The sequence below is a fragment of the Panthera tigris genome, chromosome A1, assembly GCF_018350195.1.
Source record: "Panthera tigris isolate Pti1 chromosome A1, P.tigris_Pti1_mat1.1, whole genome shotgun sequence".
In the NCBI taxonomy this organism is placed as follows: domain Eukaryota; kingdom Metazoa; phylum Chordata; class Mammalia; order Carnivora; family Felidae; genus Panthera; species Panthera tigris.
The window spans coordinates 3,775,471-3,793,764 of record NC_056660.1 but is presented as its reverse complement, the minus strand read 5'-3'; the positions used below and the strand labels follow the sequence as shown (position 1 = coordinate 3,793,764).

At 43.8% G+C, this 18,294-nt stretch overlaps 1 protein-coding gene across 10 annotated transcripts in view; it reads right to left on the bottom strand.

Annotated features, from left to right (window-relative positions):
* SGCG (sarcoglycan gamma) overlaps positions 1 to 18,294 on the bottom strand; it is a 165,650-nt gene that overhangs the window by 101,876 nt on the left and 45,480 nt on the right. For all 10 annotated transcript variants that reach the window (XR_006215724.1, XR_006215744.1, XR_006215721.1 and 7 more), the window contains one exon: positions 12,415 to 12,609. Coding sequence is in view for 7 of the 10 variants with exons in the window: in XM_042981546.1 (XP_042837480.1) it covers positions 12,415 to 12,609 (195 nt within the window). In the remaining 3 variants the exon portion in view is untranslated. The remainder of the gene's footprint in view (positions 1 to 12,414; positions 12,610 to 18,294) is intronic.

The following is an 18,294-nucleotide window of genomic DNA, read 5'->3' as shown; positions in this document are numbered from 1 at the left end:
GATTGCTATGGAGGAGGACGCTGAAAAGTCTCCTATTAATTCTTAAGACACAGTAGATAAATGGTCCCCCTCCCTGTGTCTCATTTTTTTTTTTTTTTTGAGTATGGTCATCCTTGAAATTCTGTTATCTCAAACTCTGTAGACAGAATATCTGAAATTGGTCCGACTTTCACATTTGACAGTCACATACAGTTCAAGCATTATGGCTCTATCGCAATGGTGACTACTGACCACACAGACCTTTGTTTCAGTGATGGTTTTAACCCCCTGCTCTTTGTACTAATATCAACCACATCATCCATGCTCAGACCCATATTTGACCAATGGAATGATAATATTGTCTGAGTGTGACTTTCCCCATATTTTTACAGCGAGAAGTTTAACGGGATGACATTTATTTTGTGCTCAACACAGAATAAAGTAAAAAACACTTTGGCCAAAGGATTTCATAATTTTGTGCCACATTTAAACCAAGCATTTAAGTATAATAAATAGCAAACAACTGAAAATAGAACTACCCTACGACCCAGCAATTGCACTACTAGGGATTTATCCAAAGGACACAGCAGTGTTGATCCATAGGGGCACATGCACCCCAGTGTTTACAGCAGCACTATCAACAATAGCCAAATTATGGAAAGAGCCCAAATGTCCACCAACTGATGAATGGATAAAGAGGATGTGGTTTAGGGGTCCCTGGGTGGCTCAGTCGGTTGAGCGTCCAACTTTGGCTCAGGTCATGATCTCATGGTTTGTGAGCTCGAGCCCCGCGTCAGGCTCTGTGCTGATGGCTCAGAGCCTGGAGCCGGCTTCGGATTCTGTGTCTATTCTCTCTCTGCCCCTCCCCTCCTTGCTCTCTGTCTCTCTCTCAAAAATAATAAATATTAAAATTTAAAAAAGAGATTTATATATACAATGGAATACTATCTGGCAATGAGAAAGCATGAAATCTCGCCATTTGTAACAACGTGGATGGAACCGGAGGGTATTATGCTAAGTGAAATTAGGCAGGCAAAAAAGACAGAGATCATATGTTTTCACTCATATGCGGAATTTGAGAAACTTAATGAAGACCATGGGGGAGGGGAAGGGGAAAAAATAGTTTCAAATGGAGAGGGAGGCAAACCACAGGAGACCCTTAAATACAAAAAACAAACTAAGGTTTGATGGGGGGGGGAGAGGGGAAAGTGGGTGAGGAGGGCACTTGTTGGGATGAGCACTGGGTGCTGTTTGTAAGCGATGAATCATGGGAATCTACCCCCAAAGCCAAGAGCACACCGTATACATTGTATGTCAGCTGACTTGACAATAAATTATATTGAAACACACACACACACACACACACACACGCACACACTCGCAAACAGTACTGTGTGTGTGTGCACCATCAGAAAATCACAGATGAACATAATCCTAATTAAAACCAAGATTCTTATCCAGTCTGGCTCCTAAGCTAATGTTCTTTCCATCTTCCAGTACTGGTAAAAATTGGGCGTTTGTTCCTTTTTAAACAAGTATCACTTCAAGAAGTGAGTGAGACTAGGTTGGTTTATTAATTACAAGATATTCTCTTCATTAGCATTCATGAGAAAAAACAAACTATTTGCCCAAAGGCACGATCAGTCTTACATCATTAGTGGAAAAGGGAAGCATGTGGATCCATTTGCATCTCGAGCACATTCACTGTGCTGGAATGCCCCCCATGACGGGAACGTGGATCTGGTGCCCGGGGTAAGCGGATGACTGACTGCCACCAGGCGTGGCAAGAACCTAAGGCTTGTGAGACTGGGTGCTTTTGCTTTCTTTATTTCCCCATCGTTAAAATATGCTTGAGTCACTCATGGAAAAATTAGAATAAAAAGGAAAACTGAAGGAATGTCCTTGAGATTAAAATGAAAACTACAGTGCTATGCATATCTCTAGACGCCGGTGACAATGGGATTTGTGTCACTGTGGTATCAGTGAAATTCCTGTGTAGTTGGACCAGCTCTAGGTGTATCTCCCTCCCCTCCACCCCGGCTCACTAACAGCTTGTCTTCTTAGAAAGAAAATGCCATTAAGTTAGTACGCGTTCTTACTGTCTGTGACCTCTGGATCAATCCCACGGGATTATGACTAAGACACAAATCAAACATTTCAATTTGCTTTTTAGACTGGTAAGCACCGATGTCGTGTAATTCTTCTTAGAGAGCTATAAATAATTTGAGAAAATGTCAAGGTGCTGCTTGAAAATGCCACCGCGTCATGGTTTTCTTTTAATCCGAATTTCCGTTGGTGTGAAAAATGAGTGGGAAAGAGGGAGGCGGTGTTAGGAGCCAATATGGGCTCCCTGACGATGGAATGACCAGGAGGCCAGGCTCCGGAAGGCAGGGATGGAAACAGGAGGCCGCCTGCTCTCGCCCCACGAGCACGGGTCTCTGTAAAGGCAGGTGGGAGTCAGAGGGTAAAACTCTGTGAGGTGGAGGGAGATGTCCAGCATGGTAGACAGGCACAGTGAAGAAGTGGAAATCTCTTCCACGATCTACGGGCCAGATGAGACGTCACTGCCTTCACCCTTACACCTGCTGTCTTCCTGTGGGCAGAGACCACACTGCTTTTGGCAAACAAAGGGCCAGGCTGAGCACAATGTCACCTGCAGACCTGGTAGGCCCCGGGGGACCTGTGGGTGCCTGCCCCCCCCCCCCAGTGATTTCCGTGGGCAAAGTCTTGTCACTGAACAGAGGCATCTTAAAATATACTGTCGTGACAATAAATTTCATATATTAAAAAAAATGAAAATAAAAATAAATTAATTAAAAAATATATATACTGTCGTATCAGTAACTGAACATATGATAGAAATTCTTTTTTCCACTCACCTACTGCAGTAAGTAAGATATATATTTTAAACACTTATTTATGTTTAGAGAGAGAGAGAGAAAGCAAGCATGCACAGGGCAGGGGCAGAGAGAGAGAGAGGGAGAGAGAATCCCTAACGCTGCCTGCACAGAGCCCGACATGGGGCTTGATCTTATAACCTTGGGATCGTGACCTGAGCCAAAACCAAGGGTCAGACGCTGAACTGACTGAGCCACCCAGGTGCCCAGTAAGATATTTTTAAATAAAATCTCTGCCCAATTCTAATGAAACATTTGTCAAATATTGAAATACTCTAGCAGAAAGTATTTTCGGACAAGCAACTTTTGTTTTGACTGAACTTGATCTCTTCAATAAATGAGCAAGGCCTGACACAGATAAGAATTCTTTCCATCTCAACAGCTTATGCGTCATCTTTTCTTTTTGAATGAATTCTATTTGATAAACGCTATTCGACGTATTTGCTAGTAAGACCAGGGCTGAGATACGGGTAATGAGTCAACTGCTCTTTAGACAAAGTGCGATGTCTTGCTCTGCATGATCTCATTCAGGCGTATTCCTCCTTTTGTTTTCATTCCATCAGTTAAGGAACAGAATGCTTCTACATTACGACACATCTCAGCATCAACCATTAAGAATGACAGGATATAGGAAACAACATGAAATCTGGACAAATGACACCACGTAAGTAACACTGTATTACCTAAAAGTAATCTGAACTCTAGATGACCGTAAGGTAATGTGTTCCCAAACCTGGTCTACAACCTGGACTCGGGTCCCTGGAAGAACCCTGGGCCCCACTCTAGACGCCATTAACCAGCATCTTTTGGGAAGTGGCTTCACAAGATCTATTTCTAGTAACCTTTCCAGGAACTGTCATGCACACTGAGCGGGACAGCCCTCACTCCCGTGTGATGTTACCCTCCAGCCTCCTCCCTAATCTGCACTTTAGCAACCGGATTATCCTGCTCTTCGATCGCCTTTGCCTATTCTGGGTTGCCTTGGCTCCTTCTCTATTCCCTTGCTAAAAATACAGAACGACAATTTAATTGAAGGAAATAAGGAAAATACTCTCATTCAGTCATTCGATCAGTTATGTATTCAAGAACTATTTAGGGAGTGTTGATTTTATGCTAGATGCTAGATGTTGAGTCTACTGGGCTTAACGGACATGATCCTAGTGGGTGAGAAGACATTAAACGACCACAGAAAGGTATACAAATTCAAATTATGATGTGTGCTATGACAGGGGAAACAAATCGGAGTCCTAGAAAATAGAAGGATAGGAGGACCCTGTCTTAGCCTGTGGATGGGGATGGTCAAGGAACATCCCTTTGAGCTGAGTCCCAGTCAACATCCCTTTGAGCTGAGACTCTGTGTGTGTGTGTGTGTGTGTGTGTGTGTGTGTGCGCGCGTGTCGCTGCTCTAGGTAGAGGGAATAACGTGTGCAGAAGCACTGAGTCGAAAGAGAACCATCCGCAGAATTTTAAGAGCTAATGTGGTTTTGGGCCCAATGGGAAGGGAATCCACTCATTGATTTTCCATAACAGGACTGGATGTACACAATGGAGTCATCTCCTCATCTCAGACGGCTCCAGACAGAGCTTTTAAAACAGCTGAAGAGGCAGGCTGGGGTAACCAGGGTCAGGGATCACCAGGTCTCCAAGGTGGCTGGATGGGCTCCCCTTTCCTGCACATTTCTGGTCCCCCAATTTCTAACTTACATCCTGACTGATTTCCCCTCTCTGGCAGTCTGAAAAGTCAACATTGGGCCACTGAAGTGGGGCACACAGGAGGGCCCTGCCATCAGAGAAACACTTTGGCCCCTCTCTGCACCCCAGGCCAGGAGGAGCGCCCTGCAGGGCTGGTGAGTCGGGAGAAGAAGTCCACTGGCTCTGCTCCTCCGTCCCTGAGGATCTACCTGCCCTGAGACTTCCAGTTTGCTGTCCGTACAGTAAGGCAGATCGGAAGTGTGGCACAGTGGTCAGGTCCCTGCCCTTGGAGGGGTGTCTGAAGTTTCCCATGCTATCTGTGACTTGCTGGGTAACTCCTCTAATTCTGAGGGACAAGATGTTTGGGCAGGTCCAAACTGTACCCTCCACTTGGCTTTTTATCAGGAATACAGATGTTATTTTGAGCTGTCCCTACCTGACTCCTTTTTCTCCTTTTCACTGGTTCTGAACTTGGCTAGGGAAAAAGTGGTATTTCCTGGGTCCCCTAAGATCCCACTAGGGCTCCTTGGGACACGGTGTGAGGACCCCAAATCCAAGGACACCGTCTTCATAGTACTTATTACCTTCTAACTGGGTGCAGAAGACCTCTGACAACCTGGCTTAGGTGTTCCTGATTTTCATGGAAACTGGTATTTGTTAAGTACGCCTATCGTTGAAATCACCAAAATAAAATATATAATGGTGTAGTCAAAGTCATATTCATAGGGTAATTGTGAGGATGAACTGAGTTAATGGGAATAAATGGACTGTGCAACCTGTGTGCATCAGCTAGGAGTTATTAAAATAAAAAAGAGACTCTTAAATATAAGCTCTTTTCACGATAATAATATACCAAAACATATATTCAGTGATTTCCTCGATTATAATGAAATAATCAATCTATCCTAATAATGCATATAAGAACATTTTTGTTATTAAAGTGAAAAACTGAGGATACATAATAAAATATTTTCAAAAAGAAATAAATTTACTTGCTGAATAAAGAATTTCTCAGGTAGTAAATGGTTAAAAGGCACAGTATTAGATTAGGCTCAAATATTATTATCTTTTTCTTATGTCCTCAGTTACTTAAGATATATCAATGTCCACCAACACAAAGAGTCAAAAATTAAATATGTCTTCAATAAGAAGTGGTTACGAATACAAATCATCAGGAAAATTCATTTAGGTACTTTTAGAGTTTTCTCTCGGTTTTCTTTCTGGTTGTCAATATCTAGCAAAAGAGAAATGAAACACTCTGAATCGTGGATAACACTGTATTCACTGTCTACTGCTATGTAACAAACTATCGGGAATGTAGCAGCTTAAAACACTGTGTGTTTCTTCTGTCTCAGTTTCCCTGGGTCAGGATTCTGGGCGTTGCTCAGGGTCTCACACAATCGCGGCTGAGGGATCAGCTAGGCGGGGTTCCTTTCTGGACTTGGGGTTCTCCTCCAAGCTGTGGGGTTGTTGGTAGCATTCAGTTCCTTGCAGGAGAGGGAACAAGGTCTCCATGCTGCCAGGGGCCACTCTCAGCCCCTAGTGGCTGCCCTTCCTCCTCGCCACGGGGCCCCTCACAGACCCTCTCAACATGCCAGCTCAGGCCTTCAAGGCCAGTGGGAGAATCTCTCAAGAGAGGGCTGTCTTTTAAGGCCATTTACCTGATTGAGTCAGGCCTCCCCAGGATAATGTCTCTCCTCACTAACTCAAAATCACTGATTTGGGCTATTAATCGTATCTGCAAAGTGCCTTCACCTTTGCTACATAATGTGACTTAATTCCACCACTTCTGCCATATTCAATTGAAATCACAGGTCCTAGAAGCAAATCACAGGTCCTGCCCACGGTCAAGGGGAGGGGATTATACAGAACACGACACCAGGGCTGGAGGTCATGGGAGCCTTCTTACAGTTCTGCCCACCACAAGCATAAACCAGGTAGTTTGAAAAAAAAAAAAAAAGATATTTAACCATATAAAGCCATGGTAGGGATTGTCTTCATTAGCTTTTCATACATAATCGAACACAGTCTAGATTGCCATGGAGCCGGTGTGCCATATTCAACATTCACTACCCATCCAAAGCAAGGAAAGCAAGATCACGAGTCTGGATCCGCCAAAATGAGACAATAGTACTTATTGAAAATCCACGAGGAAAGCACCTGAGAAAGCATCATCAAAGTTTACATCAGGAAGGACTTAGGTATCATCCAGTATTCATCAAGTATTTTAGAGACGAAGAAAACAAGTCATTGAGAGAACAACGTATTCAAGTTTTCATATGCAGTGAGTGCCAGTAAATTTTCTTCAGATTTTAAGAGTTTATAAAATGCCATAGTTAACAAATGGAGGCGTTAGAAAATATCACTAAAGTGACGCCTGAGTGGCTCAGTTAAGCATCCAGACTTCGGTTCAGATCACGATGTAACGGTTTGTGAGTTCGAGCCCCGCGTCGGGCTCTGTGTTGACAGCTCGGAGCCTGGAGCCTGCTTTGGATTCTGTGTCTCCCCCTCTCTCTCTGTCCCTCCCCTGCTCACTCTCTGTCTCTGTCTCTCAAAAATCAACCTTAAAAATTTTTTTTAAAGAAAAAGTTCTTTTAGACATGACTCCCAAAGCAAGGGAAACAAAAGCAAAACTATTGGGACTTCATCAAAATAAGGGGTTAATATCCAAGGTATGTAAATAACTTATGCAACTCAACACTGAAAAACAAACAATCCGATCACAAAATGGGCAGAAGAGACGAGCAGACGTTTTTCTAAAGAAGACATCCAGATGGCCGACAGACACATGAAAAGATGCTCAACGTCACTCCTCAGCAGGGAAATACAAATCAAAACCACAGTGAGATACTACCTCACACCTATCAGAGTGGCTAAAATGAACAACTCAGGAAACAGCAGATGTTGGCGAGGGTGTGGAAAAAGGGGAACCCTTTTGCGCTGTTGGTGGGAATGCAAAACCGTGCAGCCCCTGTGGAAAACAGTATGGAGTCTCCTCAAAAAATTGGAAACAGAACCACCATACGATCTAGCAATTCCAGTACTGGGTGTTCACCCAAAGAAAAGGAAAACGCTAATTTGAAAAGGTATATGTGCCCCTACATTCATTGCAGCATTATTTATAATAGTCAAGACATGGAAGCAGCCCAAGGGTCCACTGATGGATGAAAGAGCAAAGAAGATGTGGTACATACAAGGGAATATTATTCAGCATAGAAAAGAACGGGACCTTGTCATTTGCAACAACATGGATGAATCCAGAGGGTACCACGCTAAGTGAAATAAGTCAGTCAGAGAAAGACAAATACCATACAGTATCACGCATACGTGCAATTTAAGAAACAAAACAAACGAACAAAGAAAAACAGAAACTAACCGAAAACTAGGCTCTTAACTACCGAGAACAAACAGACGGTTACCGGAGGGGAGGTGGGCAGGGGGATGGGTGTAATGGAGGAAGCGGATCCAGAACACACTCAATGCGATGAGCACTGCGTAATGTATATAACTGTTGAGTCTGCAAAGGGCCTTATAGGTTACTTACAGGTTACTATATTGTAATCTGAAACTAATATAACACAGTATGTTACTTATACTGGAATTAAAAAAATAATAATTAAATAATAATTTTTTAAAAACACAAAAAACTGTCACCTACCACCCTGGAGAAGCCTGCCTCTTTCTTTGGTCTCCCCCTGCCTTCGTGTTTGGGGGCCAATTTCAGATTCACCCGGGTAGCTCCTGAGAGGGTCAAGAACCAATATAGAACTGTAAGCTTAATTCTGATATTCAATACTACAATTCTGCTCTGATTGTTTATATCCTTTTTTACCCCCAAATAAAAAGTACCTAAAGAAATTTAACTTTCAGGGTTAGTGTGTTTTTTTTTTTTCTTTTTAAGCTTGGATTCTTTCATCTTATCTTGTTAAAATTACATTCATTGAATGCACTAAAATATTTTCTACACAAATAAATAAATAACCATAAAGGTTTAAAAAAATCCATGCGGGTCATTAAAAATTAAAGATGCCTTGTTTTGACATACTTACTGATAAGACTCATGGATGTCATCTTATAACCATGCACACTAGAACTAAAACTAATATTGTATATTAGTTTTATGGAAAGAAAGTATAAAAAGGAAAAACGGAATTAGCCACTTTATTGCACTGATTTCTTTTAATGTCCACATTCCTAACTGATTTAGTTATGATCGTGGCCAACACAAAATATTCTAGAACCTTTATGGTTAGCATCAGTTGCTACAATGTCCTAATATTACTTTATATTCAACAGATGTCATACGTGGCAATTATGTAAAATTCTCCTACACGAAGTTACAGTGCTAAGAGTGGAACTCATTGGTGAGATACTCACGATCTGGGGTCTTTGTGATGCGTGTCGGGCACATAAAGGCTGTTAAAGGCTTGGTTTCACGGAGTTCAGATTAGTTCCCTTGTCAACACTTAACTTCTGTTTGATGTCTCGATATTCTTTGACATCCTTGTGTTTTCACTTTGTAATGTTTTACTTGTCTTCCCCCATAATTTGATCTTGGCATTTTTAAATATATTACCCATAGTTGATTTTACTGTTTTCTATAGAGAAATATTAAAGTATGAAGAGTGGACAAGGGGACTGGAATGATCGTATGTGTAAGATAATAAACCTTCCATTGCTACCCACTGGGGATCTAAGCAGAGAAAAGTCTTCTAAACTTTGCTAATTTGGGAAGTTATGGTTTTCAGTCTATCGAGACTAATGACTGTGTAGGTGACTGCATTCAGGTAGAGAATTAGAAACTAGCTGTTGCATGTTAAAAATTCTATAGTTTTCTGCAAATGTTGAGAGCTCTAGCTGATTTTATCATTTTGGTGCCAAAGCTCATGAAAGGGTTCTTTTATAGTCCTGTTACTTCCTTGGCATGTATGTATTCAAGGAAGGATATTAGTTTACAGATGAATAAAATAAAAACAAAACTGCAATCTTCTATACAGAGAAATCTTTCAAACTAGGAAAAAAATGAAAGGATAAATTAACTTATAGTATGTAGGGAGTATTTCCAAAGCAAGGGATTAAGCTCACCCACAGATGAGAACTATATCATTTACAGCATCTCACTTTGAGGAGAATGACCTAAAGTCTACCCATCGTCTTTCGGTCAAACCCTGGCACTTTCTGCAGAATAATCTTTTTGTGCATCTTGCCTTTTGATCCATGAACGTGTGTTTGTTCACCTTATTTTGTTGAAAGGCAGCACTGAAGCACCCTGAATTAGCAACAGGTTCCTGAATGTCGAAGAAAATGCCATGCGTGCTGACCGTATCTCGCGAGAAAGTGCGGGCTAGGAACAGGGGCAGCAATGGCAAGGAAACATTTGCTGGTCTCTGGGGTTAGCCATCCTAATTCGAAGTGGACTCAGCTGCTGGCACAATTTGGGTTAATGTAATCAAAATCTATAACGCCCAAAACTTGTTTTCAGTGCTACAATATAAGGCAAGAGCACAAAGTAGATACACTGTCACTTTACATTCACATACAGTCTATAAAATTAATTCACACACATTTCTAATATAATGCACACCTTTATTCATTCAGGATATATTTACTGAGTGCTAAGCATGTGCCAAGATGATTGACAGAACTCACGGTCCCTGATGCCAAGGGACTATTAAAATCTGGCCTCCCTAGTAAATTCTCTCTCCACATTCCGCATAACTGAAGGGCGCACTGCATGTGAGTGGAGGGCCCTCTAGTCAGGAGGCATCCGAGAGATCCCACAGTTTATCATCTGAGGACTCCAACCTCAGCTAACTGTCCCCAAAATATTAAAATAAAAAATTTAAATTTAGAGGGGGTCCTGGCTGGCTCAGTCGGTTAAGCATCTGACTTCGGCTCAGGTCTTGATCTCATGGTTCGTGAGTTGGAGCCCCGCGTCGGGCTCTGGGCTGACAGCTTGGAGCCTGGAGCCTGCTTCGGATTCTGTGTCTCCCTCTCTCTCTGCCTCTCCCCCCACTCGTGCTCTGTCTCTCTCTTTCTCTCTCAAAAACAAACATTAAAAAATTTAATTTATAGATAAAATGAAGATGATGTACGACACATTAATAAAGGTGTCCAATGGAACAAAATACTATTGTGATAGCGTAAAAATATTGTTTTTGTAAATTTTAAAGAAGAAATGACTACTTCTGTTTGGCTAATTTAAATATATTTAGGTATTTTTAATAGTTAAATATAATTTATAATAACAATGTATAATGTTTATATTAAATAACATATTTTAAGGCATTTAAAAAAATTTTTTTTAATGTTTATTTATTTTTGAGACAGAGAGAGACAGCGCATGAACGGGGGAGGGTCAGAGAGAGGGAGACACAGAATCCGAAACGGGCTCCAGGCTCTGAGCGGTCAGCACAGAGCCCGACGCGGGGCTCGAACTCACGGACCGCGAGATCATGACCTGAGCCGAAGTCGGACGCTCAACCGATTGAGCCACCCAGGCGCCCCTCTCTCTTTATTTTTAATGTTTATTTTTGAGAGAGAGAGAGAGAGAGAGAGAGAGCGAGCTCGAGTGGGGGCAGGGCAGAGAGAGAGGGAGACACAGAATCAGAAGCAGGCTCCAGGCTCTGAGCTGTCAGCACAGAGTCCAAAGTGGGGCTCGAACTCACGGACCGCGAGATCATGACCTGAGCCGAAGTCAGACGCTCAACCGACTGAGCCACCCAGGCGCCCCTTAAGGCATATTTTGATTGGGTTGGTATATTACTTCTTTGAATACATGAAAATGTAAATATTTATTTAAGTCAACGAAATAAATAATGTGCCTGCTGGCCACAGAGCAGTGGCAGGAAGGAAATACTTGCCTAGAAAGAGAAAGAGAGTCGTCAGTGGAAGGCATTTCACACTGCAAGCTACAACGACTGTTCTTGGGGAGAGAGTCCTTGCCTGGATCACACCTTCAAGATGCATGCGAGGAACAGAGTCACCTACAGGTGACGGTCATTGCAGTATTTTTGTCACCATGACTATCTAGCAAAAATTGGATATTCTATATTAAATGAATATTTTTTCAAAAAGTACACAGAAATATCATCAGAGCATACAACATTACCCAACAATCTAGAAAACATCAGGATGTGTAAACTAGAATCTGAGTTCCTTAGGACTGCTGGTATTTCATCTACTAAATGTGTTGCTAAGTGTTGAAGCATGAAGCTGTGCATGAATTTATTAATTTATTGTATTTTAAAGTAAAGTTTTTTTAAACAAATGAGAAGGTAGCATCTGGATGGTTATTATTTATGGATTAATGAGATTAGGAAAACAGGATTCATAAAATTTTACAAATTATTGAATAATCATTACGCAATTTTGACTCAAACCCAAGATTGGCACAATTTTCTCACGTGTGGACATAATGACTAATAAAAAAAAAAATTGCAACAGAAAAACAAAAAACCCAACACACTATAGTTCATAGTGAAATTAAGAAAACGTAGAGTATGGGGGCGCCTGGGCGGCTCAGTGGGTTCAGCATCCCACTTCGGCTCAGGTCGCGATCTCATGGTTCGTGAGCCGGTGCCCCAAACGGGGCTGGCTGCTGTCAGCGCCGAGCCCACTTCGAATCCTGTGTCCCCCCCTTCTCTGTCCCTCCCCCACTTGCGCTCTCTCAAACATAAACATTAAAGAAAGAAACAGGACGAGTATTTTGCCGCGAGACCATCCTGATCCAGACGGAAACAAACATCAAGGACACTAAAGGAGGCTTCTACCAATACAATATGGATAAAGTGATCCGACAAACAGAAGAAGAACATGCTCGCCAGGAAAGGAAGACGATACTTACTGGGGAAAACCACATCACTTTCAGAATCCAAATCGTGAGAGCAAAATTCACAAGGAGGATGATGAGTAAAAGGAGAACAAATAAGTAGAGGCAGCGTTTTCTCCAGCCATAAATGCCAATTTTGTAGACACACGGGTTCTCTGGCCTCTGCACGTGGGTGCCTTCTGTGGCTGTAGTGTACTGTTCACGGACCATCTGCCATGTCGTAGGGGGAAGGTGGGAGATGGGACGGGGGGGGAGAGGGAGACAGACAGAGAAGGAGAGAGAGAAAGGGAGAGAAGGAGTGAGAGAGGGAGGAGATGAAGGAGGGGGAGAGAGGGAGAGAGAGAAGGAGAGAAAGGGAGAGAAGGAGTGAGAGAGGGAGGAGACGGAGGGGGACAGAGGGAGAGAGCAGAAGGAGAGGAAGGAGGAGGAGAGAGGGAGAGAGACAGAGAAGGAGAGAGAGAAAGGGAGAGAAGGAGTGAGAGAGGAAGGAGAGGAAGGAGGGGGAGAGAGGGAGAGAGAGGAAGGAGACGAAGGAGGGGGAGAGAGGGAGAGAGGGAAGGAGAGAGAGAAAGGGAGAGAAGGAGTGAGAGAGGGAGGAGACGAAGGAGGGGAAGAGAGGGAGAGAGACAGAAACAGAGAACTTGTTTGTCAATACTGATTTACTAAAAGTCCAACAAAATAACACCTTCTACCCCAATAATAAATTTCTAAAATGAAAATGATTTTTAAAAAGAACTGAACATTACTTTGAAACATGTCACTGTTTCAAGCATGCAAAATAGTTTAGATATGGCAAATCCATCTGAAATCCAGTGGCCATATTTTCAGATTTTAATCAATAAATTATATCTATATATAGATATAGATATAGATATAGATATAGATATAGATATAGACAACTTTAAAAATTCTGCACAGTTAAACTTAGAATGGAAGCATTAACCTAAAATAATCAAGTAATCAAGTTTTTAAAGGACTCAGTGGGTGGAAAATCAAGCTGATACCTGTATGTCTTTTTAAAATCCAATTACTTAGTTGTTAAGTCAAATTATTAAGCCACGTCTTTCTGCAGTCGCTAAATTACTCAGAATTAAAAAGGCTCTTGTCAAGATACCCACCACAGTAATTTTTTGCCCATAATAAATTTCTTTGGTATTCACCTACTTCCAAGAACGATCAGCATGTACACGTGCATGCAAATGGTTACAAGTACCCGCTGTTTTACGTACGTTCGCGCAAGAGTTTTCATAACCATTTCAACTCCGTGAGGAGATTTAAGAAAATAGCCATTATTCCACTTTCCACTTTTGCTTTTAATTCATGAAGGGAAGAGGACAGATAATGAAGACCTTCCTGACTGTACATGCGGTAAAACGACGAATCAGAACAGAAAATCTTCTCCTCTGGGATTTTGTTTTTTCTTCATGCAACGGTCTTACGTTTATTTTTAGGGATGGTTTGGAGGTGTCCTTATTCAAGTAAGTCACAGTCTGAAATAACTCTTTAAATCTCCTTCTCGCTCAACAACTGGCATTTTCCTGTGTTGTGATTATATAAAACTATGCTATTCAGCACACGGGATTTGCAGATCGGCAGGACGGACCGTCTACGTTATTCGAAACCTCAGGGCTTACTGGTTCCACACTGGTGTAACTTCCCTGCTCCTTGGCTTGAGCTCCTGGGCCTTCCTGACTCAGGGCCCACCCCACCCCACCCCCGCCGTTGCTCCCCAGTCCCAGGAGCGACGCTCGCTTCTTCTCTTTTCCCTCCAAACCTCACATCGCCTCAGCTCCGCCTTAACCCCCGTCCTGAATCCGTCCACCCCTCTGGCTGGTGGCCACCCTAGTCGGGCCACCACAGACTCTCTCGTCTGTACCACCGTTTCCCTCCAGAAGCCATTCTCCACCCAGAAGCCAAATGTGCAAGATGTAAGCAAGCTGTGTCGTTCCAGACCTTCAGACGGCTTCCCCCCCCAAAACTGAGAACATCTGAACTCCTCGATCACCGGGCAGACCCTGCGTGAAGGGTCTCTGCGTACTTCTTCGACATCATCCACCACCATTTTACCTTCTCCTCTCCGGCTACTCCTTAACAGACCGGGTCATCTCACCCCAGGACCTCCGTCCCGGGCGTCGCGTCCACCTGAAACACGCTGCGAGCGGGCTCCTTCTTAGCCTTCAGTCATTTGATCGCATGTCATTTCCTCAAAGAAGCCTTCTCCGGGCACGCAGTCCCCTGCCATTGCCTTACCCTCTTACGCTTCTTTCGGAGTGTTTGCCGTCATGCGAAATAATGGTGGCAACTCCACAATTTCTGTGAAGCGTGGGCTAACAGACCGCAAGTGGATCGGGAAGGGTGGCCAGAGTGTCTGAATTTATAGCCAGTGTACCACTTTACGCCATCGCTCCAGATCCGTGAAAAGAGCAGCTTTCCAAGAACGTGTGTACGCACACAGAGTTTCCAACTGCTACACGTTTCTATTCCTATATATAGTTTCCTATTGCTGCTGCAACACATTATCACAAGCCTAGAGGCTAAACCCAACACAATTTCAGTATCTTACGGTTTGGGAGGTCAGAAGTCTGAAAATGGGTCTGTGGGGGCTAAAAATCCAAGTGTGGGGAGGTCTGTAATCCTTCTGGAGGAGCCAGGCAAAATCTGCTCCTTCCTCCTTCCAGCTTCCAGGGCTGCCCACACTCCTTGGCTACAACCTCTATTTATGTTGCCGTGGCTCCTGACTCTGACCCTCCTGCTTCTCCGTCCTAAGGACCTTTGTGATTACAGCGGGCCCACCTCGGTAATCCAAGATAATCTCCCCATCTCAAAGGCCTTAACATAATCACAACTGAACCATTCCTTTTACCATGCAAGGTTCCAGGGATTAGGGCATGGCCATATGTGGGGGTCATTATTCTGCCTCTCATAGGAAGCTTTTGTTCCCACTTACATAAGATGGGGAAGACTTTAATATCCATTTAAGACAATTTTGCTGTGGCTTACGGGACAGACAATAGCAATTCTGTTACGAGGGTAGCCCTTAAATCCCTCTTACTCGTCCTGGGAATCTGTTTTATTTGATTATTCACTTGTTTACTGACTCCCCCCTCCTCAGAACGTAAACTCTATGTGAGCCTTTTCATTGCTGTGCCCCTAAAACAGGGTAACTGACAAATAATAGTGACACAATAGAAGCCTTAAGGGAATGAGTGAATGGATGAAAAAATAGAAAGAAAGAACGGCGCCCGGGTGGCTCCGTCGGTTAAACGTCCGACTTCGGCTCAGGTCATGATATCACGGTTTGTGGGTTCGAGCCCTCAGTCGGGCTCTCTGTGCTGACAGCTCAGAGCCTGGAGCCTGCTTTGGATTCTGAGTCTCCCTCTCTCTCTGTCCCTCCCTGCTCATGCTCTGTCTGTCTCTCTCTCAAAAATACATAAACGTTAAAACATTTAAAAAAGGGGCACCTGGGTGGCTCAGTCGGTTAAGCGGCTGACTTCGGCTCAGGTCACGATCTCACGGTCCGTGAGTTCGAGCCCCGTGTCGGGCTCTGGGCTGATGGCTCAGAGCCTGGAGCCTGCTTCCGATTCTGTGTCTCCCTCTCTCTCTGCCCCTCCCCTGTTCATGCTCTGTCTCTCTCTGTCTCAAAAATAAATAAATGTTAAAAAAAAAATTAAAAACAAAACATTAAAAAAAAAATAGAAGTACTGAATCTGACAAACACTAATTGGGCTACCTACCTGCCAGAGATGAGGCTGGTAAATGGGGCTAGATAGATGGAGTGTTTTCTCCGAATTACATCCTAAACAAAACATTCTATGATTTATGCACGCACTGAATCCATTAAGAAAAGAGTTGGCACTTGCGGTCTAACACTCTTCTAAAATAACGATTGTTGATGAGGAGCTAATTCCAAAGGGGACCCAGGCTAAGTAGGTAAAAATAAAACATGCAGTCTCTGCTAAAGCATTTTCAGAAAAGACCTGTTGGAAAGAGGACTTCTAACATGAGGTCTCTAGGATTTTATTACTGAAAGAATACTAACAAGGATAAACTACATAAAGACTGGAAAAACGGTCTTATCGGAAGGGGCGAGCCACCAGCCTGGGGCTCCTGAGGACAGTGATGATGTCTTACCACCGTGTGCTCTGGCCAACGGCAGGTGCTTCACAAATATCTACAGCCCCAGCTCCATTTCTCCACTCCTCCCTCCGGCAAAACTCCTTGAGTGGGTTGACCATACCCACTGTTTTTCTAATTCTGTGCCTGCCTTCTCTCCAGAACTCGCTTCCAGACAGGCTTTCACACCGGCCACCCGTTGAACTTGCTCTGGTAAGCTCATCAAGGGTCTCCATGTTGCTAAGCAAAGTGGGCTCACACGACCCAGGGTTAGCACATGCCAAATAGTCATTGCCTCCTCTTCTGCTAGGGTTCTGGAAACCCCACTTGCAATGGCGATGGCCGCTCATTCTCATTTGCCGTGTCCTCATCATCTCTGAGCCACAGGCTCAGCCCCGAGATTACTCCCCCTCTTCATTTGAATTTACCCCCAGTTGTGGATGCGTCTTTAAGCTGAGGACTCCTAGTTCCTAGCTACGGCTCACCTTGAACTCAAGATTCCCCAACTGGGAATCTCACGTTGCACATGTCCTGACCTCATCTCCCCAACCTGCTCCTTGTAAAACTGTCCCCATCTCGCTGAGTGGCAACTTCGTCCATTCTTCAAGGTGCTCAAGTCAAGGGGCACCTGGGTGGCTCAGCCAGTTAAGCATCTGACTCTTGATTTTGACTCAGGTCATGATCTCCCAGTCGTGGGATCTAGCCTCGCGTGGGGCTCTACACTGACAGCGCGGAGCCTCCTTGGGATCCTCTCTCCCGCTCTCTCTCTCTGCCCCTCCCCTGCTTGTGCTCTTTCTCGCTCTCTCAAAACAAATAAACTTTAACAAGTTGAGAAAAAAGATGCTCAAGTCAAAAATCTTTAAGTTGTTCTTAATCCCTTTCTTTCTCCATACCACATGCAATCCATCAACGACTCAGTGAATCAAAGTGCTGCCAATAATCCGGATCTGACTGCGTCTCACCATCGGTCACCCGGCCGACTGCAGCTGCCACCTCGCAGTTCTCTGCTTCTATCCCAAATCTCCCACAGTCCATTTCCAACACGGGGGCCAGAGAGGTCCTGTGAAAGCATCGACTGGGTCACCGACCACCTCTCCATAAAATCCTCCTGCGGCTTTCCATTCCACTCAGAGTAAACCCCGACATCCTCAGCCTGACTGGCAGGGCCCATCCTGACCTCGTCCTCTACCGCTCTCCTCCTTAACTCCTGGCTCAGTCACACCGGTCTTACTCACCCGCGCACCTTCCAAGCCTGAACTCTGGAGTTGCGATGCCCTCTACCTGGAAGCCGGGAAGGTCTTTTCCCAGATAATGGCTGGCGTCTCCCTCACATCACTCAACTCCCTGCTCAAAGAGCATTTATCAACCGGCCTTCCCCGGTCACCTGATTTAAATAACCCTCCGCTCTCACCACTGCATATTTCTCTCCGCTCCTTCTTGCTTTATCTTTATTTTTTTTTTTTACCATAGCACTTAACTCTACATGACATACTACATACCTTACTGACTTACTTTACTGTAAAGGCTCACCTCAGCGCATAGAAGCCCCCAGAAGGCAGGGCTCTCAATTGTTTCGTTATTTTCTTGTATCCCCGGGTGCCTAGAGCAGTGCCTGGCACGTAGTATGCCCTTGATAAACATTTGCTCAATAAATTGAGTGTAAACGTTGAATGCACAGATACCCAGATAATTTAAATGTACAACAACAACAAAAATACGTTGAGAGTTACTTCAGAGTTCCCTCAACTGTTTATATTTAGTAAGTGGAAACCCACTCACAAC